The 24,501-nt window shown below is 31.2% G+C and overlaps 1 protein-coding gene across 1 annotated transcript; it reads left to right on the top strand.

Annotated features, from left to right (window-relative positions):
- The first annotated feature begins 19,061 nt into the window (after window positions 1–19,061).
- LOC142629794 (uncharacterized) lies at window positions 19,062–23,754 on the top strand. The gene is made up of 8 exons (XM_075803834.1): window positions 19,062–19,631; window positions 19,756–19,850; window positions 19,956–20,059; window positions 20,386–20,486; window positions 20,578–20,681; window positions 21,354–21,791; window positions 22,163–22,294; window positions 23,392–23,754. Exons 1-8 carry the CDS (start codon window positions 19,377–19,379, stop codon window positions 23,549–23,551), a joined length of 1,389 nt encoding a protein of 462 aa, XP_075659949.1. The 5' UTR covers window positions 19,062–19,376; the 3' UTR covers window positions 23,552–23,754.
- The last annotated feature ends 747 nt before the right edge of the window (window positions 23,755–24,501 follow it).

Below are 24,501 nucleotides of genomic sequence, written 5' to 3'. Positions count from 1 at the left end.
TTCTGTAGGTTGTTGGGAAAAAGTTTTGGATATACCAACGTGGATGTTGGTGGTTTTGGACATATAAGGAGCTAAAATAATAATTTGAGAGTTTTAGGCTTTAATGTTAATGCTCTTAATAGACACATAATTTATGTAGGATAAACTATGTATTTGGTTTCTATCCTATACACTATATTTCAATTTGATCCCTAACTTTTTAATTGTGTCAATTTGGTCCCTAATCTTTTTTTATCGTGTCAATTTAATCCTTACAGTTATCTTTTGGATGAAACTTAATGACATGTCTAATGGCCAAAATAAAAAATTAGCTTCTATTGATGTGATAATAAACTAAAATTTTATTTTGGCTATTTGCTATGTAAACAATTTTCATCTAATATATAATGACAAAAACTAAATTGACACGACATTAAAAGGTTAAGGACCAAATTGACACGACATTAAAAGGTTAAGGACCAAATTGACACAATTGAAAGGTTAAGGACCAAATTGAAATATGGTGTGAAGGCTAAGGACTAAATATGTAGTTTACCCATTTATGTATTATCTCTATTCAATTTAATAGTAATGCAAAAACATCATGCGTAACGTCATGTTAATGGTGTGGGACAAAATTGGGATTAGATTTAAGCCGTTGAACTATAACATTTGTCAAAACAGACTTGAAATTTGATTAATCAAATCAAATCCTTAACGTGTCAAACATGTAAAAAAACAATTATTTAATTAATAATTATTTCCCAAATCAGACCATAATGCCTACTGGGAATTTTAAGGAGTTGAACTCGGGTTTTGGTTTGGTCGGCTAGCAAAAAGTAATCAACCCCCAAACCCGTTAAACAAATAACAGCGCAAAAGGCCCCACCGCCACCACTCACCATTCGCCAGTCTCTCAATATTGAATATTCTTTCTTTAATATAAATCAGTGTACATGGTTCCAAGTTCCCAGTTTTCAAATCTAATTTGTGAGATTTTATATTATGTACAGCCAAAATGAATGCATGTGCCAGTGCCACGAAGTAGCAAGGAAAATGACCATCAGAGTCACCAGACCCACAAATCTCTATAATGCGTGCAAAGTACGCTCCATCATTTGGGAATATGGCCAAGGCCAAGGGTCCTGCATTTTATATACTTACAAAATAACTCGCGTGATATATTTTATTAACAAAATATTTGTTGAAATTATTATTTTTATATAAATTTACTTTTATGCTCTTATTATATAACTTTTTTTATATGAATAATTTCTTTTTATACATTATAGAAATTTTACTCTAACATTATCTAAGACTACGTTTAGTTGAATGTAAAATATTTTCAAGTGAAAATATTTTCGGAAAAAAGTGTTTGGCTGCATTATGAAAATTGTTTTAGAAAATATTTTCATGTGTTTGGTTGCATTCTGAAAATGCTATTTTTTTACTAGTTTCTCACATTTTCTCAGCGATTTTCTCAACTTCCAAACAAATTTTATAATAGAAAATTTCAATATGTAAACTTAAAAAAACAAAAATCAAAACAAAACCATTCGTTAAACTCAAACAATTCGGTCAAAATGAGAGAGAGAGAGAGGAAGAGATAGTGATCAAAAATTGAGGGAAAGGGATAGGTAGATCAAGAAAGAGAGAGATCGATCATGGTGGGTCATGGGCGAGGATCTCGGAGGCGCAATCTCGGCAGCGTGATCTCAAAGGTGAGGTTGAGTGAGAGAAGAGAAGAAAAGGGAGATGGGTTTGAAGGGATGTGGATCGAGTATTGTTGAGAGTGGATTTAAGATAAGTGTTTCGTCGGCGACATAGGAGTGACGAATCGGAGATGTTGGAGGTGAGATTGAGACGACGAGAGTTCGATCTAGAAGGTGATGGTGGCAGCGCGATCTTGGCGATGCAGTCTGGGGTTCAATCTCGGCGATGCTGAGGTGCGACAAGACTAATGCGATCTGGGTTGGGGTGATGGTGCGATCTGGTACGATCTAGCTCACTCTTTCTACTCTCTCTTCTTGCTCTTTCTCTCTCTCTCTCTTCGGGTGTCTGAGTCTAGAAATCATTTGAAGGTAAAATACAAGTGTAAATGATTTTCCGGGTCAAATGGCTTATTTTACGGTCAAAGTTTTAGATTTTCTATTTGACCAAAATTTTCATGTGCAAACAAACACACAACAGGGTGTAAAATATTTTCCAGAATCCATTTTCAGCCGAAACAAATGCAACCTAAGTGTATATATGTGTGAAACTCTTTCTTAGAGACTTGAATTCCGACTCTTACTCTCTACACCCTACAAGCATTTATAATTATGAAGTAACCATCGCATTAAGGATACTTAATAAAATGAAAATAAATTATTTTTTTGGAATAAAATAAGCAACTCTAACTTAGAATATGAGTTCAATGTAAGGAGCAAAGAACCCAAGAAGGAGAAAAAAAGAAAAGAGTTTAAATTATAATGTAGTAGAGAATAAAGAAAAAGAGTGTTAACGTAAATTTACTTTTGGGGAGGAGAAATGATAGATAAGTAATTTTTATCAAACTATATAATTTCTCCTCTCCATTTTTTCTCCAACTTGAGGGGCTAAAAAATAGTGGGCTCAGGGAAAAAACAATCGGGTCTCATCATTTTCTCTCGCTAAAATAACTCTAACCAAACACCCCTTTCACTCAAAATTTCTCCTATTTTCTATACTACCTATTTTCACTCCAACCAAATGTAGCCTAAATATCAATATCATCTCTATAATAACCACGCCTAATATCTTTAGTCATAAATTGAAGGATTCTAAAGTCAAGGTTGATAAGAAACCAACTTCACACATTGTTTTTAGGTTGATTTATCAGTATTAATTTGTCATTAATGCTATAGTATGTTTACGTCATCCAGAAACCAAGTAGTATGTTTTTAGGTCTGCCTTTACTTATCATAGGATCCCCATATAACATAATTACGTCTAATAAAATCATTACAACTTTTTTGAATGATAAAATGTACCACTAAACTTAAGATCATGTTAATGGATGTTCTTAGGGCCATTGTCAATAATCTATTTTAGGAAAATTTCGACACCATTTTTAAGGAAAATATAAAAAGCCGTAAAAAATTAATTACTTTATTATTTTTTCATAAAATGTTTTTAAAAATAAAATTCTTTAAAACTAATACCCTTAAGTTATCCGTCAACTTTTCCCCTAAACTTAATCAACCTTTAGAATTGACTTTCCAAAGCAAGCATACAAGTAGATTCATGTTCAAATATTGTGGCGATACATGTTACATAAGAGATAAACAGTGCTTATCAATCCAATTTAAATTTGTCTCGTACCAATATTTTGAATTTTGGTCACTGCAGTTTCTTCAAATAAAAATTTCAATTTCAATTTTACAAAAAGTAGAGGATTTTGATGAAATTGCTCCTTCTGCTAGATGATGGCTATTAGTGCCTTAACCCCTTCTTGCTTGTAAGTAAATATAGGGTGAGTTTAACATTAGCTTTACAATTATATTTTAGCATACTTTTAGTAAAAAGCTAAATAAGCTATTCCCAAAAGGACCTATAGTCTTGCTTAGGAGGGCCTTCAACTGCTATTGTACTCTAGTTTAGGCAAGGCATTCCAACTAAAACAACATTTTAAGGAAATGAGCTATATTCTTCTTATCTTTGCATTGAAAAGCAACAACCCTTTAGAGGCGGGTAAAAGTCTATGGAGTTCCAAATGGGACATTAACTTTTGAGTGTTATACAATTAAGGGCCTTCAACAGAATTTGGATGCAAGTTGTTTGTAGGATACTTATTTGAATACCTATGAAAGTAAAATGTACTCAAACAAAACCGATAGAAATTTCTTACCATGTTTACTAAAATTTTAGATAATAAATTTTTTTAATTATGTCAAACAAATGATTGAATACAGCTAAGAGATATGCCCAAAATAATTTCATCAGTATAAAAGCTTTGAGTTCTTGATGAAGAAAGACACAATTAATCTTGAATTAAATTACATTGACAATTAGTTCAAGTTAAGAGTATGGTTTTGAAATCTGGATCAAATCTTACGGTCGGATCGGATTAACTGGGAACCGGCCATCAATCCGAGTTTTTAAACATAAAAAACTGGAACTCTCTGTTTTGTAGCAAACCGTTTGAACCCCGATCAAACCATCTGGCTTGTAGAACCGGGCATGGGTTTTCTAGTTTTCTTCCCCACATAATTTTGATATAAATCTCCGGCTTTCATCTCATTTGTCAACCACCAAAAGCTCCAACATCACTGGATTTCACCGTTTAATGAAAGACCGAGATAGGGGAGGGAGAGAGAGAAAGGCGAGAGTGATAGAGATTAGAGAGCAAGTAATATAGTAATGGAAAATGGATAGCAAACTTACGCTGGCATTAGATTTTTTGGAATAGAAGTTGAATCATGCATTTTTGAAGAGATTTTTTGTAAACATTCTTGGAGCTAACCAAAATGAAGAAAGAGAAGAAAAATGAACAAAGTATCAGACTATTACAACATTCTCATCAAACATGCTATATGCTATAAATGCTATTTTTTAGCATCTCATTCCAAAAAAACACACTGCATTAAACATGCTATATCCTATAAATTTTGACACCATGCTATAGTGAGCTGCTAGTGTAAAAAAAATCATTTGCTTATTTGGATCTTTAATTAAAAAATTGTTTTCTTTCCCCAACGTCTGTCTTCCTAAGCTCTTTCTCTATTCCCCAACTGAACTTCACCCTCTCTTTGATTTTCTCTCTTTTCTTCTCTCTTCCTTTTACCCTCTCTCTGATTTTCTCTGCTCTCTTACTCTCTCGATTTTGCTATGGCCATGGTTGGTCTTTGTCTCTCTTCCCCAATGCCACATCTCTCACTGCAGTGGCTAATGGGTCTCCTTTCTCTCACCATGGGTTTGGTGGGTCTTTGTTGTATGGGTCGTGATTCGTGGTTCGATTGGTGGGTCGTATTCGTGGGTCTTTGATTTTCTCTACTCTCTCATTGATTGGTGGTTTGTCATTGTGTGTGTGTGTGTGTGAGTGAGTGAGTGTTTCTGGTGGAATCGCATTCTGGTACTTTTTTTTCAACTTTTTCTTTCTTCCTTTTGGCTTTATAATATTCATCTATGATTTTATATCTAAGTTTTATGGGTTTTGTGCTTTGATTTCAGTGGGTGTGATTTGATTTTGTGATTTGGTGGGCTCGTGGATCTTTGTTGTGATTTGATTTTGGTTAGGTTTCGGTCATGGTGGTGGTTGTTGTGATTTGATTTTGGCTAGGTTTCAGCTGTCGTGGTGGTTGTGATTTAATTTTGGATGGGTTTCGACTGTCATGGTGGTTGTTTGGATTTGATTTTGGCTAGGTTTCGGCAGTGGTGCGTGGTTGGAGGTGGTTAGCCATGGAGCACGACTTTGAGAGCTAAAGATTAGAGAGAGGGAGAAGGTTAGAGATCTATTGGGTTGAAAAAGAGAGAGAGACAGAGGGAGAGAGAGGAAGAATAAAAAATATTAAAGAAAGAATATTTAAATGAAGTGGTGAAAAAAATAGAAGTTTTGATGTAGGTTGTATTGTAAAGTGATGTGTTAAATGTTATAAAGTTGGTTTTCTAGATATTAAATGCTAAAAATTTTACAATCTTTGATGAGAATGCTCTTAGGAAGACAAGAGAAGAGAAGATAGAGAGCTAAAGAGATCATTTTGAATTGATGGTGAGGATGAAGTTTTGGACGTGAGAATATTGGAATTTGTTAATTGATAAGACTAGAGAGAACGGTTTATAGAAAATAAAAATAAAATAAAAAACTAGAGAAAATAAGGCAAGATAGGGGAAGACGTGAATGAGATAAGAATGAGAAGAAAAAGTATTGGAGAGTGGTGCTGGGTGGAGAAAATAAATGAAAATTGAAAACAAGTAAAAGGAAGCTAAAAAATTCATTATGTTGTCCAAATTTTCTGAAAAACTAGCTTGTAACCCCATGTATATGCATGAATGCACTTAAAAATATATAATAAGATACATAATAAAATTCATATATATATAATTTAAATACTATTGATAGTCATTTTTATATTTTGTTAACTTAAAAAAAATTTTGTAAGGATATTATTAGGTATTTAATGTAAATTGTCCATTTTTTTTTAATTATTGTGAAGCACATTTTTTTTATAATTCATTTATTCTAGACTCTTTGGTTTTTGCACTTAATAACTCACTTGAATGAATATTTATAATGTGGTTCCACATTTGATTCTAAAATTAAGAAATAAAACTCTTAAGAATATATAATTTAAGACACATGGCGCAAAATTAGAACTCTAATTTGAATTTCTTTCAGTTTCACCTATTATTATTATTATTATTATTATGTGTGTGTATGTATGTATGTATGTGTGTGTGTGTGTGTGTGTGTGTGTAGTGTAGTAATTAAAAAAGAAAGTTGTTGCTTTCTTTATAATACACTATACGTAAAAAATAAGGATTAGATGAAGAATTTGAATTGTAATCAAATTAAGATTAAATAAGGATTAGATGGATTATATGAAGAATTTGGATTGTAATCAAATTAAGATTTTTATCAACTTAGAGATTATAGGAGAAGAAAAATTATATATATTTTTAAAATCTAAAAAACTAAATTCTTTTTGCAATTTGGTGAAGTCACTTGGTGCAACCATGACGTTTAAGTACAACTTTTATTATATAGTATATGATTTTAAATAATACAAGAGATATTTTATTATTTTTATATTAATAAATTATTAAAATAATTATTACGTCAATCTCGATCGAACCTTGGTCGGATCTCAAAAATTTTGATCCTTTCTATTTTACAGTTCATTGAACGGTCCGGGTCTGAAAACCATCACTTAAGAGTCCATTAAGATGTTATAGGCTACTAGATTCGATTATGTTAGGTTTTTTTTTTTTTTTAAGATAATTACAATATGTTGCTATTCCTACAGTTTAAACTCTTTCACCCATAAACCTACAAGCACTTTATGTATGGAGATGTGTCAATTAAGATACAAGGCTCTTATGGATGGAACCACACTTGGACTAAGGGGGGCAATGCCCCCCCCCCCCCCCCAAATTTATTTTTAAATGATATTGTTAAATATATGTGTACTAATTTTAGCAATTTTGTTTAATAAAATTATATTTTGTTTCCCTTTAACAATATCATTGATTCTTTTAAGAGTAATATTGCACTCACAAACTTTTTTATAACATTTTTACAAATTGTTTTGGTAGCAAATTCTTATTGGTTCGCATATGGACACACCACTTATATCATTTTTTTACTTACCAGTAACCACTTATTACATCAATAATTTATAATAACAATTATAAAAACTTGTAATTCTAGCATTTTCCTCATTTTAGTGACTATTAAAAAATTTATAGATCTAAAATCTATAACAAAATATACAAGCCCAAAAAAAAAGCTTAATAACAAAAATTACCAGTAAAACTAAAAAAAAAACTCAATTAACTAATTTTATCCAAAATAATAACCCTGTCCTTTAAAAAATTCTAAACAAAAATAATTTTGTTCTTACTCACAAAAAAAAAAAAAATCTCAGCAGCTAAGTAGCAGAATCAGAGGTTGAAACCGCCAAACACAGCCAACAGTAAAACTGCCCTCTAGCTCAAAGTTCTGGCTCCGTCCCTGAATGCCCTTGACATGTTATGTTATGTTAGTTAGATGCAAGTATAAAGAAACATTGTATTTGTAAAGAAAGATTGCAAGCAATGAATAAATAGAATATTAATTCCTATCTCTCTCTCAAACCTCTAAACCTCTCTCTCATTTCTTATCATCACTCTTAATTTTGCGTGTCCCATTTAATTTTTAATTTTTGTGCCAAGTGAATTATGGAGTATTAAAATCAAAAAGTTCAAATCCAATTAGATTCTAAATTGGATTTCAATTGGAGTCAAATTTTGTACCATGTGTCCATCTAATTTTTTAATTTTTGTGACAAGTAAATTATTGAGTGCAAAAATCGAAGAGTCTAAATTCAATTAAATTCTAAATTCTAAATTATACACTATACTATATATAAGAGGATTTTTCTCTTTCAATTGGATTTTTATATGGGTCAAAAAGACCCTAATTAATGAAGGGTAACTTCATTTAGAAATAGGGTCATAAATGTTAAATAATAAATTTAATTTTGAATTTAAAAAGAGAATTCCTTAAATTTAGGATTCTTTTCCCTTCACATCCAACAAAGAATTTACAGTTACTGCTTATATCTAAATTTTTTCATTTTTATTTGTTTGAATAATAAAAAAAATTATTTCTAAATTATAATAGATGTAAATTATTAACCTTTACTCAAAAAAAAAAAAAAACCTCTAAGTGACTTGCCCTCAAAAAAAGTTTCCTAAACCTAAACATAACCATACTGTGGGGAGTAAAAGGACCCAAGTGGGCATTTGGGCCTTTGGGCTCTAGCAAGGAGGGCCGATCTGTTCTTGAGCTAAGAATTTGTTAGCACTGTGAATCGGCCCATACGCCGAGGGTCCGAGGACAGATCCGAGGGTGTGTTTTTCCTCGAACAGACACAAGAGAACTCGGAGATTCACTACGAAGGTCAAGGCAGAATTCTGGAAAGATTGTTGGTTAAAAGGGGGAAACCCTGAATACACCGGTGTTAGAAAAATATCAAGAGCAAAGGCTGCCACCTCCACATTAAAGACTATGTATTTACCTCTCTGGTCGCATTAATAGGGAAGTGACCCCTGAATAGTAGAACTGAAATTTCTTATCATTGTTCAAAGGCACTAAGAGAAGAAATATTTAGAGGGGGGGTTTGAGCAACATGTGGAAAAGCATCAGGAAAGGAAGTTTTTAAGGGGGGTGAAGACCAAAGAAAAGGGGATCAGTATGTAACTAAGAAAGAAATCAAGAATTATAATCTTTAAGAAAGAAAGAGAAATAATACAGAAGTAATCATCGGCTCACGTCCGAGGAGGTCCATTTGCAATTATCATTCATTATTTACAAGTGTTTGCACCCTATAGCCCGTTATCGAGTTCTCAGTACTTTTAATCTAGATTTCAAGCCCACACTCTACAAATTTCATTGTTTAAGGCTCATTGGGCTTGAGCCTATAATAATCTTTAGGTCCAGGTGCAATTGTGCATTTACACATACTATTAAACATAAATTTTATTTAATGAATTAAATCATTTTTAAGTTCATTTCATGTGTTCATTTTTTCCGGTACTATGTGGTATATGTAAAAGAGAAAATATCAATATTTATATAATTATAACAAAATTTAAGTTACAAACTATTTAAAAAAAATATAACATGTTAAAGAATATACATATATTTTTTTTTCATATACGTATAAAATCAATAAATAAAAGAAGCTAGGTTATGATGTTAGTGATTCAAAGTTCATATTTTATTTACACCAATCAAATACAAATTGGTGTATGTGCAGTTAAGCATTGTGATTTTTATTTTAGTATGCTTCATATGTGTTTTTCATTATTATATCTAAAATAAAATAATTAATATTATAGTTTAATGTATTGTAACTTAATTTATATAACATTATTTTAGGTTAACATTAAAATTATTTGCATGTTTATGCAATTGTGTTTTATACTTTAAAAAGTTTAAAAGGAGTGTTGGTAATCATCCTTGTAGATGCTCACGTGTACCAAGATGATTGGGTGGAAAATACAGTGCTAGGTGAAAAAGGTGAGGATGTTGAGATCAATATTGGTTATAATGTCACTGAAATAGTAGGGTTTTGTAAAAATAAGATCATTTATCACCCATTTACTATCTCTAAATTTGTGGTGAAAGATGATAGTTTATGTAAACCCTTAGAGATTGAGGGTATGGGTTTTACGAACCTAATTTGTGAATGAAACTTGTTTCACTCTCTATGGTTTAAGGGCATGAAGCAAGTAAATCTAAAAAATTATGTACATTCTTAGAAAAATTGCGTACGTTGAATGTCCAGAATTGTGTACGTTATTAAAAAATTTGTGTATTTCAAACGTACAAAATCTTGTAAATTTATTGAATAATAGTAAAATTATATTATTAAAAAACTAAAAATATCAATTTCTAATTAATTATTTGTAAAACTTTAATGAATTTGTGTAAGACTTTGTCAAGCAAAGAGTATCTAGAGTCATAGCGACCTATGTTGTGAGTGGTAGGAGAAGTCTTAATTGAGTAATTAAATAAGATTTCCCCTCATTAAACATTTTCCTAAACCTAAACATAAACATGTAGTTAAAAACAAACTTTATTTAAGTAATTAAATAAGATTTTATGCTTCTTTCATGTGTGCATATTTTTGTATTATGAGTATATGTAAAAGAAAAATCAATGGAATTTTTATAGCCATAACCAAAATTTGAGTTATAAAAATCATACTTTATTTATGCCAACAGAATACCAGTTGATGTATTTGCATTAAGTGCTTTTTTTTAATGCTTAGTATGTGTTTTTTATTATTATATTATATATGAAATATATAATTAGCATTAAAACATAATGTGATTAATTCTTGGTTAGGCTTAGATATCCCTTTTTGGTGTGTCGTGAACATTGGCAAAAACTTTGAGTTGGTGAAGAATAAAATTTTGTGATAATTGCAAATGTAACACCCCCCCTCCCCCTCTTGGTTTATGGTCAACATTTTCCATTAATCCTAATTCAAGGTTTATGTGTTTGTCGAGTGATATTTATGCATTTTCCAAACATTGATATAGTCATGAATGTGATTAGACATAGTACCAAAAAATGAATTCATCCATACACAAATATATGTTTTCAATGCTATTTTAGTGTTCATTTATTGGTGTTAGATTTCATCATACTCCAAGTTATATTGGTGATTGACAAATGCATAAACAACACCTAATTTATGTCTACCCCTCCACCCAATTCAAAATTTGATTTCACATATTCGGTGTTCATTCTAATTTCGCATATTTATACCTCTTTCAAGTGAAATTATGGCTCCACCACCACTATGGGTCTTAAGTGTAACATAAAACCCCACATGGTATTTTCTTTTTCCCCAAAATTAATATGGACAAGAATCGTTCACATGTACAACTCATTGTTTGTATTCACAAATGTTCAATGGCTTACACATCCAAAAAAAAAAATACGCATGCCATGAGGTTTAAATGTACACTCAAAGCTTCATGGGGTTATGTATTTTAATTTTTTATTTTCTATCTTCTATGGCTTAAATTTTGTTTTCTTATAAAAAAAAACCACATATGGATTTTTTTTTCTATATTATATTCTACAACATTCATGGATGAAACTAATAGTATACTCATCATTGTCAGAGCTAAGATTTGATTTTTGGGCGGAGGGAGGCAAAATTTATAACTAACATACATGTTTCTATCCCCTCAAAAAAAAAAAAAACACATATATGTCTCCATATTGTTGTGGACATATTATATAATATGTATTATACACACACACACAATTATACATATACATGTCTACAAAATTTATACACAAATTATACTTGTGCACGACACACCTCATATAAAATTATAATACTTAAAAACCAACCTAGATAATGAAATAACAACTGTGTGAATACCAAGTGGTATATTGATGTTATACAAACCGTAAAAAGTAACATATTTATTACATTATGTTTATATGTTTGGAAATTTATATATGAACTAGTCGCTAACCCGTGCTATACACGGGAAAGTTTGGCAATTTTATTTTAATATATTATACATATTTGTTTTCTAAAAAAAAAAAGTTGTGTTGTAATTTTTTTGTTAGGGCAAATTACAGTAAATCGACCTGTGGTTTGGCCAGTTTGCCTTTTGCCTACCTATGGTTCAAAACTTAATACTTTGCTCACTTGAGATTACTTCTATTAATCTCCCGTTACCCACTTCTGTTAGTCTTTGATGAACATACTTCCTCTTGGTATGTACGGTTTTGAGCCAATCAATCTAAAATAAAATTTGATAATCACACAAATCCAAGAAAACATTTTCAAAAATCCTAAACTTGACACCTTTGAAAGTGCTCTGCTCTAATTTCACAAAAATTATTTCAGCCACACTTTTAAACATTCACAAAAATCCTACACAACTACACGTTAAATTTCAAAATCCCACACTTTTAGACACTCATCATAGCAGTAGCACAAAGAAAGAAGGAGATCCAAGATTGCGTGATGGTGGTGGCATGAGGCGGCGAGCAACAGCTCAGGTAGATGGTTGATCCACAGCTGATCTTAGTTTGAAGCCATCTTTCTCTCTCTTCAAGCTCATCCAAGGAACCATGGCTGTAGCTTCACTGGGTTGTTTTCTCTGCATTCTCATCGCCACCACAACCAGCGGTAATGGCCACCACCCTTTCTATTTTCTTTGATTTACACCGAACCCATGACCTCAAGTTTTCCCCTCCTCTCTCTCCCTCTCTCTGATCTAAACCAAACCCATACCCATGGTGGAACTCTTGTTTTGTGTTTATTGTGATTTGTGGGCTCTCTCTTTGATCTGTGTTGTGTTGTGTTGTGTTTGTTGTGATATGTGGGCATTTGATTTGTACTTGTTTTAATTTCAAAATTTTGATTTGTAATTGTTTGGAATTTCTATTGTAATGTTCATCACTTTTTTGTCTAAAATTCAAGCCCTAACTCTTTGATTTGTTTTAAATTTTTTTTAGTCTTAAAAAGTGTTTTGAGCAGAGGTGGATAACAGGAATAACGGAAATAATTTCAGGTGGGCAAAGTGTTAAGTTTTGAATCACAGGCAGACAAAGTGCAAACGGACCAACCATAGGTGGGTTTACTATAATTTGCCCTTTCTATTATTATCAAATTTTCATATATAATTCTCATGAAATTATTTTTGGTAATGCTAATGCCTTAATATGTATATTTATTATATATTTATGTGGATTTTATCTCCTTATTACTATGCTTAATTTGTATAATTAAGCTATAATTTGTATTAGTCACTATTATTTATCTTTACATAATTTATTGAATAATATGTTATTCATTGTGTGTAATTCTCTACTTTCAGGAAATCATGTGAAAAAATGAGCTTACAAGAGTTTGTGAGAGAATGAAGGTCAAACTAGAATTAAAGAGGAGCTAAATGACCAAGCTTAAATGTCTAAGGAAGTGTAGTTGGAGTGCTTAGGTTATTTACCATCTTAAAAGCTTCAAATTAAGGAAAGAAATCAAAGAGGTATAATATGAAAATGGAAAAATCATATTTAAGCACTGATTAGTATTTTAGGTGTATTAATCTCCTCAAAAATCTAATTGGCTTAAGACCAGATGAGCTGGAATTGTGACTTAAATATCTACAACTTTTCAGTTTTAATTTTTTTTCAAAATTCACATTTTTTGAAAGTCAAAATTAACTCACAAGTTGCAGTTGAAAATTTGGATGAAAATTAAATAGTTGAAAGTTTTATTTTCTTTGTACACTTTTACGTTAGGGTTTTTAAAGGGGGAAGTGGAGAATGAATTTATAGAGACAGAAACATGTATTTCTTTTATCTAATGGCTGTCTAAACTCTTAGTTAGGGCTAGGGGTTAAGTTTCTTTTATACGGTATGCCAGTTCATTGTGATTCTTTTTAAGTTTTGAGACAACAACATATATGATTGTTCAATTAGATTTCTTTTGATGTATTAGTTCTTCCATACTTTAAATAAGTTCAATCATGTTTTTCTTATTGTTTAGATGAATTTCTAATAGTTTCAAATAGAAATCACGTATTAAAGTGAACGGTTGTTTTTTTCTTGAGAACTATTCTAGCCGCGTTATTAATCTAGGTTATAACAAGTTCTTGAATTATCTCAATTCAACCGAATCATAGGTTTTTGATTTTCTAAGAAAAATTACTTATAAAATATATATTTTATTAGATTACAAAGAGTTTTATATCAATATAGGGAAACAGCCTGATACCCTGGTATTTAATATATTGATATAAATCAATCTTTATTTAATTGTTAACAATCACCAAGCAAAATTTATTTTTCATCTTCACCAAAAGTGTTGTTTAATTACATTGTTTTTGAATTTACCCTGCTCCTTGTGGTTCGACCTTGATACTCCAAGAATTATATCACTACGATCTTATGCACTTGGGAGTGAGCAGACTGGTAACTAGAAAAAAAATCAAGTACTACTTATGTTAATTTTTGTAAAACCTAAAAATTATAAAATTTAAGCCATAGTGTATCCATTTGTGACTCTAAAACTTTGGAGTTCAACTTATAAACAATATTCAATTATTGAGTTTATTATATAATTATTTTAAAAAAATTATTACTTACACATTTATATATTATATTCAATGTAATATTTTTGCTTCTTTATTTTTTTTTTAATATTAATAAATCATGTATAAAATAGGAATTTTTTTTAAAAAATTTTCAATTAAGTTTTAACATATAAAAAATATTTAAATATAACATAACATTTTGAAAATGAAAAAAAAAAGTGTAATAGAAAAGGTGGAAGAGACCACTGTGCACCCTTGGCACGATGGTCACTCCACAAGTATAAGTGTTTATGGGGGTAGAAGGCAAGGGTCAAGATTTAAGTCTCTAGGATGGAGTTTTACACATATATACACTTAGATTAGACTATAATAGAATTTCTATCTTGTATATATATAAATAAAAAAGGTAGAAAAGCTTGTGTCTGAAGGAGTTGGTTGGAAGTAGTGTCTATTTGAATGAGTAGGCTTGCATTATATACTCATCGTCTCGTTCTCATAGTTATTTTGAAATTTCATTTATATATATATATATATATATATATATATATATATATATATATAAAAGAATAGAAAAGAAAAGGGGAAATGGGGGGTTTTTGGGTGGGTTAGCCTTTACCCCATTAGGTTTTAAGGATTTAAGGAGTGACATGTGTCGTCACATGAACAATTCCTTGTCGGAAAAAGTTTCCCTTAAAACTAGTTTGGAGAGAAATTATTTAAACTCATCTTATATCTTTTTATTGGATATGAATTTTAGAAATGTAATCGTTGGATTAAATGTTCTTATAATATCCTCAAAACTTGCAAAATTTCAAGAAGATCAACGATCAATAGCTATGTCATCAATTAAATGTTTAAATTTCAAGTTTTCGTAGTTTGAATTTATGCATAGAGCATAAGTCAATTGATCGACTAGTAAATAACATCAAATTTGAACAAAAATTGACATGCGTGCTAAGAACATACAATCTAACAATTAGATTTTTAAAATTCATATTCAACAAAAAGATATAGGAGAATTTTGAAGAGTCTAGTTTAGAAAGAAACCTAGTCTTTCATTGTTTATATTATCAAATGTGCAATAGTTTACTCACAAAGAATGCAATGAGGTTTAAGTGTACACTTAAAACTTAATGGGCATATATTTTATGAAAAAACCACATGAATTTTTTTTTATTTTTTTTCTATATCATATTTTACAATATGCGCAGGTGAAACAAAAGTCTACTCATTGTATCAAAGGAGTGAAATTCTCCTTTTTAGTTCCTCTCAATTTTTTTTCTCAAATAACAAAATGTTTCTCCAATCCACCACCACATGACAATTTAAAAAATTATATATGCATATTTTTAGTCACATAACTTATTTATATATTTTTAAAAATATTGTGCTTTAATGTATGTTGATGTTCTAATGAGTTGCCAAGCAATGGATTACATAAGATTATTTCAACCCAATTTGGAGGAAAATTTTGTAGTCTGTATTACTTCAAAATAAAATGTTAAATGAATAACAAATTATTGTGCAAGGCAAATCAATCGCATGCTCATTAGACTCTTCACACTGAGTTTGTATACAGTATAACGGTATACAAGTACAACCTCCTCCTCATATAAAGGCAGACCCCACAATTATAGAATCCAATACATGGAAGAGGCGATTATACACCTATTACATTTAAACATGATAGAATTCTCTTCATACAATCCTCCTGCTTTGTTGGTTGGAATGATAGAAAATGCTGGAAGGATAGATTTTTTTATATTAATTTTTCACCATATATGTTTGATACGAGGATGAAAAAGTGAAACGATGAAAAATAAGTACAAATTTGCTTTGTTTGATTGTAGGGGTGGCTTGATGTATTTAGGGGTTTAAGGCGAAAGCTAAAATTGAGGTCTTTTTTATATTTAAATATGACTTAAAAAAATCAAATATTACTTAAACTCTATTGTATTGTTTACTAATTAATATGAACTACGTATACTTTTTTTTATAGAAAGTTTATAGATACAAAAAATTTTAACAAAACTTTTCACACTTGTTGATGTAGCCGATTGATAGTGGTAAATAAAAGAGTGATGATAGTGGTGGACCTAAATGAGAGTCAGTAAAAGTTTGTCAACTCAACTATTGTGAAAAATGTTGTGAATTTTTTTTTGTATTGCTTTTTTTTTTTAGAAGTGCTTCATTCACGATATTTTTTTATAAAACAAATCCTAGGTGTTAAGTTGTTATTGGTTCTAATTTGATCCCATCATTGAAATTATTTTTTTGTCATCAATAACAGTTGGTAAGAACTAGCTACTTAGGACTTGTTGCAAAAGTGTTTGTAAAAACTTTTGTGGACGAAACATTTTTTTTTTCTTATTTTTCATTTCATAAATAATATTATTTATTTATTGGCTAATATTTGGATTTAATTAATACTATCACAATGAAAGAAATAAGTCTATTAGTTAAAATTTAGTGGCATTTTTTTACTTGGAGCCTTAGACAATAGCATCAATTGCTTATGGTATAAAGTTGGCACGGTTTAATTGGGAAGAAAAATAAAATGATGGAAAAGATAGTTTATTTAAATTTACTATATTGCTAATTATACTTTCAATCAAAAAAAAAAAAATACTATATTGCTCATATTACATGTTCCGAAAAATTAAAGAAAAAAGAGAAAAAGTAAAATAGTTAATGCATTTATATTCTACATTCCACTGATTTTCTCTCCGGTTTGGAAATATTAAAGTTTCTAGGCCAGGTGAAAATCACCCACCTCCTCTTAAAAAAAAAAAATCACCTACCTCATTTTTCATCCCTTCCATGTTGTCCCAACCAAGTTACCAAACAATACTTTCTCAAAAAAAAAAAAAAAAATACCAAACAATAAAGAAAAATGCTTTAATAATCCATTTAAAGAAGTTTTTTTTGAGAATAGAAAGAAAAAAAATTTACAATATTTTTATTTTCCATAGACGTTGTGTCAAAATTTTCTTAAACTAAATTGTTAACCAATACTCTTAAAACAACTCATTAGCATGACCCAACAATAAAATAACTTTTCTCATCAAAAAAAAAAAAAACTTTTTTTTTATTTTATCTCTCTTTTTTTTCTTCCTTTTTCATCATCTCTCTTTCACTCCAATCAAAGGTAAACTCAAGAATCATTTATGATGCATGTCACTCCTGAAAATGGATGTTATAAAATTATGAAAATATCCTTATGTGATTTTGAGTTTTTATTTGAATTTGAATTTTTTTAATTAAAAAAAAAAACTATAAATATATTAGTACCAATTTACAAGCTATACACCTCCACTTAAGCGCGTGATCCACAACATAAAAAAATATTTGCATTTAAGAAGATATGATTGGAAGGGATAAGCGGCAATTACAGTTGGGAGGTTGGGACTTTGGTAATGGAGAGAACCTTCCAGCTCTAATCCAGCGCACGTGTACTAGAAACGATAGAAACGCCGAGAATCTTTTTTACTTTTCTTTTGTTTTTTGTTTTTATTGTTTATTGTTTTGGTTTTTATTGTTTGAATTTAAGAAGAAACATCTAGAATGAAAGAATAATGTATTATCCAAAATTTTATGACCATATTTCCCTCCGCTATTTTGATCGCTGATATAGAGGCAAAAATCTTCGATTTTCTCGGAATAAATTTATCCATTTTAGTGGGTCCCAACATTTTGCTATATCTTGTGGGTTATATCTTTTTTTTTTTTGGGTAAACTTGTGGGTTATATCATCTACATGTGGCACCAACCCATACCAAACTTTTCTGCCGCGTAGGAAAAGAAATGTAGAAGGCCAAATTACAGAAAACACTCCTACCCCTTTATATATTAAATTTTTTTATCTCGAATAATACTAACACTCAACTACTTTCAAAAAATACTAACACTTAACTAATCATAGGTGGTTAGTTTAGTTATTATTAGTTTAAATTTGAATCTATTATTGAAATTACTTTTTTATTCAACCAATAACAACTTGTCACTTAACATTTGTTGCGAAAATGTATAAAAATATTATGAATATAGCATTTCTTTTTCTTATATTCACTCCACACATATCTGTTTGTGCATAATTATAAAAAAAATTATGACTTTTACATGGTCCTATAGCTTTTGTATCTTATTAAGAATTATTTATTTCTTCATAATTTAGAATTTTTTTAAAAAAATTAATTACAAATAAAATCAACAAAGTGAGACGGATGGATCAATTGATCAACTAGAAAATCTAGAGACTTACCTAATTTCATAACATATGAAAGTGATCAATAGTCCACTTTTAATATGAATTCGTAATTTTTTTTCATCACTCAATCATTTTAATCAATTGTGAAATTAGATGACACTCTAATTCATTATTATACTTTGTGTCTGTTTGAAATCTGCTTATTTTACAGAAATTAAATTTTTTTTGCTAAAAATGCAATAAATAAAGGTAAAAGTTAGCTAAAATAGTATAGTGAGATTTATGAATAGTATCAAAAAGTGCAATAGAACTATAAATAATAGTAAAATAAACTAAATAATAAAATAAGTTGGTAAAAATAATTTTTGCCAAATATATCTTTTATAAGTTCAAAATTTAAAATTGACTCGTGTGTTTGTGTGACAAGGACAATCGCCGAGGGGTGTATTTGCCATTTCTCCTAAAAAGAAATCAAAATTGTTTTGAGAATTGAAAAAGAAATCAATTGGTTGGCAGTTTTGTTGTCTTTTTGTGAGGTTGGGGAATGAGAAAATCATGGGAGGCCTTTATTCAAAGTGTGAAACAAAGAAAATGGAAAAAAAAAAAAAAAAAGAAGAAGAAAATTCATGCTATATAAAAAAGCTTGTTTAGAACGTTGGCCTTTTTCTCTCTTTTTGGTCTTTAAAACATGGGGTTGATGTGGAACTTTTGATTATTTGAACCAATTCTTTTGGGCGAGCCTTCTTTGGTTTCTTTCTTTTTTGGGTTTTAAAGAAGGTTCTGCTCTCTCTCTCTCTCTCTCTCTGCTTTAGAAAACATAGCCTCCAAACAGTGCTATTTTTCTCTTGCAGAGTAAAAATATTTGTGTTTTTGGTTTTGAATCTAAGTAAGAATGATCAGATGGTGGGTGCTTTCACTGCAATTGGCAGAGCTGTTTGTGAGCTCGTTGGTTCATATGCTATTTGGGTTGTACATATTTAGCTCTGCCGTGGCTGGTGATCTCTCTCAGGCTCTGAATGACTGTTTGTTTAAGGCTAACAATACGAATGTTGTGGTTAAAGAAGACGTGCCTAAAGGGACAAGCACCAATGTTGATAGTTTGCCTCCTATTGTTTTAGTTCATGGAATTTTTGGATTTGGCAAAGGGGTATGTGAATATTTCATTATTCTCTCAAATGGGTTTGAATTGTTTTTTTCCATTTCGTGCTTTTTACGCTTCCAAATTGATCTTTTCGGGTTTTGTTTTGGTAAATTTTTTCTGGGTTTTTTAGAGATTGGGAGGTTTGTCGTATTTTGCTGGGGCGGAGAAGAAAGACGAGAGGGTTTTGGTGCCTGATTTGGGGTCTTTAACAAGTATTTATGATAGGTAAGTGCCAATTTTTAATGGGGTTTTGGCGTTTTTGGTTCAGCTTCATTCATGGCTTTCACTTTTTTCTCATTGGCTGCTTTTGAAATGGGTTTTGGGTTTCAGGGCTCGTGAATTGTTCTATTATTTGAAAGGAGGGCAGGTCGATTATGGTGAAGAACATAGCAAGACTTGTGGGCACTCACAGTTCGGACGAGTTTATGAACAAGGTTCTAGTTCGCCTGCTTTGCTTAGAGCTCTTTATTCATGATTTTTGTCTGTTTCAATGAATGAAATTTGTCCATATAATAGTTGGTCTTAGTTGAATTTGAATTTGTCTTTTTGTTTTTGTTGTTGGGTTGGTAAATTACTAGTTGTCTCGAAAACTTATGTTGCTAGGAAAGATGAGAGATAGAGTGGAGACGGGTTTGAAATTAGTACCACTTGCTCTGATACCTTAACAAACTACGAGTTGTCCCCAAAACTTAAACAATGAAGAAAGGGTGAATTTTAGTCACTTAACCATTATTCTAATAAGGTTGTAATTGCAATGCAGGGAATTATCCTGAATGGGATGAGGATCACCCTATTCACTTTGTGGGGCACTCGGCTGGAGCACAGGTTGTTCGCTTGTTGCAGCAAATGCTTGCTGATAAGGTTAGCTGAAATTGTATTATGTAAACTAAAGGAGAACCCAACATCTTCAAATTAAAGATGGTTTTTAATTTTATGCTCATATTGTATGCAGGAATTTGAGGGGTATGAGAATACCTCAGAAAACTGGGTATTGAGTATCACATCCTTGTCAGGAGCATTCAATGGGACTACAAGAACCTACTTAGATGGGATACAGTGAGTTTTGTTTAAAACTTGTGCTTTTCCTTAGAGCTTCAGTCTCTTGACTTTCTATTACAGCTATGGAATTCTCTAACTTTTGTGTTAGTTGCAAAATTAAGTCCAACCATTGAGTATTGAAATAATGCTAGCCAAATGAGATTATAATAGATAGCAAATTAATTATGGGTGTAATTCTATATATTGCGGGGTGGTTGATGGAAAGTGGATGCTGCGCTTGGGGGGGGGGGGGGGTTGATTCTTCAAAAGGCAAACTGAGAGCAAAACAGAAACAGAACAACTAGAAACTAACTTCACTAAGAGTACTGCCTGCAAATGCCCTGGAGAGGACATGTGATCTCTTTTCTAATAGCATTTCCTTCTCGCACAAGAATTGGTGGCTGTGGATTCAAAACTCACAGTGTATAACTTACTAGTAGAAAGCATAAAAAAGAGAGGCAGTTGGTTTATGCGGCCATGTTAACTGATCATCATAATGATATGTCATAATAATTGCCTTGTTAGAGTATACATCAAAGCTAGTTTCATTTTTGTATGTAAAGTTGGATCATGGTTATAATTGTTGGTACATAATGCTATTATATATTTTGATTACTTTTCCCCCAATTTTCCCTGCATTAAAAAATTTCCCTATGCCTAACTTGTTAAGGTGGTTTGAACTTGTTCCAGGCCAGAGGATGGGAGAACCATGAAACCTATATGTCTGCTACAATTGTTGCGCATAGGAGTGATAATATATGATTGGTTTGACATTCCCTGGCTCAAGGCATATTACAATTTTGGGTTTGATCACTTCAACATGTCGTGGAGGAAAATTGGTTTTAGGGGTCTTGTTGATGGCCTCTTGGGGAATTCAGGCCCATTTGCTTCAAGGGACTGGATCCTCCCAGATCTTACAATTCAAGGGTCCATGCAACTCAACTGCCATCTAAATACCTTTCCCAACACATACTACTTTAGCTATGCTACCAAGCGTACTAGGAAGATCTTAGGCATCACAGTTCCTTCTAGCATACTTGGCATCCACCCATTGCTTTTTATAAGAGTATTGCAGATGAGCCAATGGCGCCATCCTCCTGATGTCTCTCCCCCTTATAAAGGCTACAGGTATTTTTTTAAATGCATGTGGTCTTGTATCTACTTATTATCTAGTACCTGTTCTCCAATTACTTGAGGTTTTTATTTTGACAAATGATTTTGACTAGAAATAAGTTTAGATCATTTACAGAATTTCTCTCTGTCAATATCCTAATCAAGTGTGACACTTCCACTGTTAATTAGTTTGTCCTTTTCTGTAATGATTAAATCTCTAGAGTTTGAAAAATACAGATGGTGGTACCCTCTTTTATATGTAAGATTTTGCGCAAATCAAGAAATTAAAATTTTTTTTGAAGCAAGTGCTGAATTTGATATTTGAAAAACAAAAATGACGATTACTTTAGCAATAGCTAATTTGTGTTTTATAAATGCTTGTTCAGGGATGAGGATTGGCAGGATAATGATGGAGCCCTCAACACAGTATTCATGACTCACCCTCGTCTCCCAATTGAACATCCAAGTTGTTTTGTTGAAAATGATTCAGAGTGTCAACCACTGCAACCAGGCATCTGGTAAGTCATGCTTCTTAGTAACAAAATTGTTTACCTAACACAGTTACTAATAAAATCCTATTTAAAGTTTGGGCCACAGAGCTTGATTTTGGAAAACTCAGTTTTGATTGTTTCTTGCATACACTATTAACAATAATAGCTACGAAATGGTAATTTTCATAGACAAATCTTTCACCCAAAGTTTCAAACTTGTTTGTAATTCAAGAAATTTGACATCTAGCTTCAGTTTTAAGCTAAGGGTCCGTTTGGATATAGCTGAAAACTGAAAGCTGAAAAAATTGTAGAAAAATAATTTTTAAATATGTAAATAATACAGTGGGATCTACTTTTAATTAAAAAATTGCTGAAAAGTACGTGAACAGTGCGCGCACAGTGCGCACACTGTTCACGCACAGTGACTTGTCCCCTAAAAGCAGAAACAGGCGGAAAAAAAAAAAAAGGAAAACGCTGAACGCTGGCCGCGTTCAGCGCTATCCAAACCAAGCTTAATTCATATCATACAGAATTTAACTATCATGGGGTACATTTTCTAAGAATTTATAAATTGGATGTAAAAGAGATTACTTCCATTGCTAATATGTGTAAATTAAGGTGGCTTAACTAGGCCAGCAGTGTGTTGTAATTAGCACCTAGCAATGTGCTTGCTGGGTGATCATGACATTGCTAATCATTTATATATTGCAAAATAATGAGATGGTGCTCTTTTTTGGACATGCATTGTAAACAACCATTAGAGATCACTATAGCAAGATCATTCATTTTTAGAATCGTGTTCAAATGCACCATTACTGGCTGAAGCTAGTTCAGCCATATCTGTTTCTGCAACTGTAGTCTCACAACATAGTTGTAATTCTCAAAGAAATGTACAAAACATCAAGAAAACAAGTAAATAGTCCATTTCCATAATGGCTTGGAATAAAATTGGAAGTTTAATATTGTTATTAAACTTGCTTAAGGTTATGTTATTAAGAAACAGAATGACTTCTACTTGCTTTTTCCCATCCACTGCTTGTGGGCATTTCATCTTTAGACTTCGCTTTAATGCTTCTTCTTTGAGCCTGCTCAGAGATGGCATCTGACGTTTTGACTAAATGCAGGTACTACAAGATTGTGGAAGCTGATCACATATTGTTCATCATAAATCGGGAGAGAGCTGGAGTTAAATTTGATCTGATATATGACCGCATTTTTGAACGCTGCAGGAAGCATGTATTTAGGAAGGATCCTCCAACATTACCAAACGAAGCACACCAATAGTTTTTTGTATCTTTTTCTCTCGCTTGATACATGACAGCCAGAAAATATATACTTCCATTTTCCTGCTACACATTTTTCCCTTTCTTTTCCCACCGTAAATGTAAATTTAATTTTGTTTCACTTCACTTCCTCTCCTTTTTCTTCATTGTACCAACTTGTCTTTGTAGCTTTATGAGATATATATATTAGAGGCTTAGCTTATACACGAGCCCTCTCTGGTTGTTACAAGGTTAGATATTACATCATATGGCATTTGTACACATTATGCTCTTTCTGTTCATGAATATGTTTAGAACTTCATTCTTGAATTTTTTTGGTCACTTTTTTTTATTTGTTTTGTGTTTTGTGTTTTTTTTTTTTTTTGTTGAGAAAACAATAATACTTATTAGAACACATGAACACAAAATTAACATATAGAGTTTTTTAAATGGACTTATAATATATTACATAACAAGAATACTACTACAAAAGGACTTAACTTTCGTAGTAGTAGCTTAAGGTTTTAAAGACTGAAATTTTGACATACACAATCAATGGGGTTTATCAAGTGTTTATTATTATCTTATAAAAAAAAGTGTTTATTATCAAAAGAGGTGGGATTTAAACTAATATGAAATTCAATGATAGCAAGCAATCTTGCCTGGAATTGAAATTAGGTGCTCCGGCCAAAAAAAGAAGAAAAAAAAAAAAAAAAAATTTGCGCCATTTAAAGAGGAAACGTCTATTGAGACGATTTATGGTCCTTATAAAACGGAAAAAATTAGTCTTTTTTTTTAGAAGTTAAAAAAGAAATAGACATATGGTATTTAAAAATCAAATAAATTTTAATTTAGATTTAAGGCATGTGGTATTTAAATATCAAATCACCCAACTATATATAAGGAGTAGGGAGTTGGAGGGTTGTCTTAGAAATAGACCAAATTAAGTATTTAACTATAACGCGAGGCAAA

This window comes from Castanea sativa, chromosome 3, assembly GCF_040712315.1.
Source record: "Castanea sativa cultivar Marrone di Chiusa Pesio chromosome 3, ASM4071231v1".
NCBI classification, from domain to species: Eukaryota; Viridiplantae; Streptophyta; class Magnoliopsida; order Fagales; family Fagaceae; genus Castanea; species Castanea sativa.
This window is presented reverse-complemented; position numbering and strand designations above follow the sequence as displayed.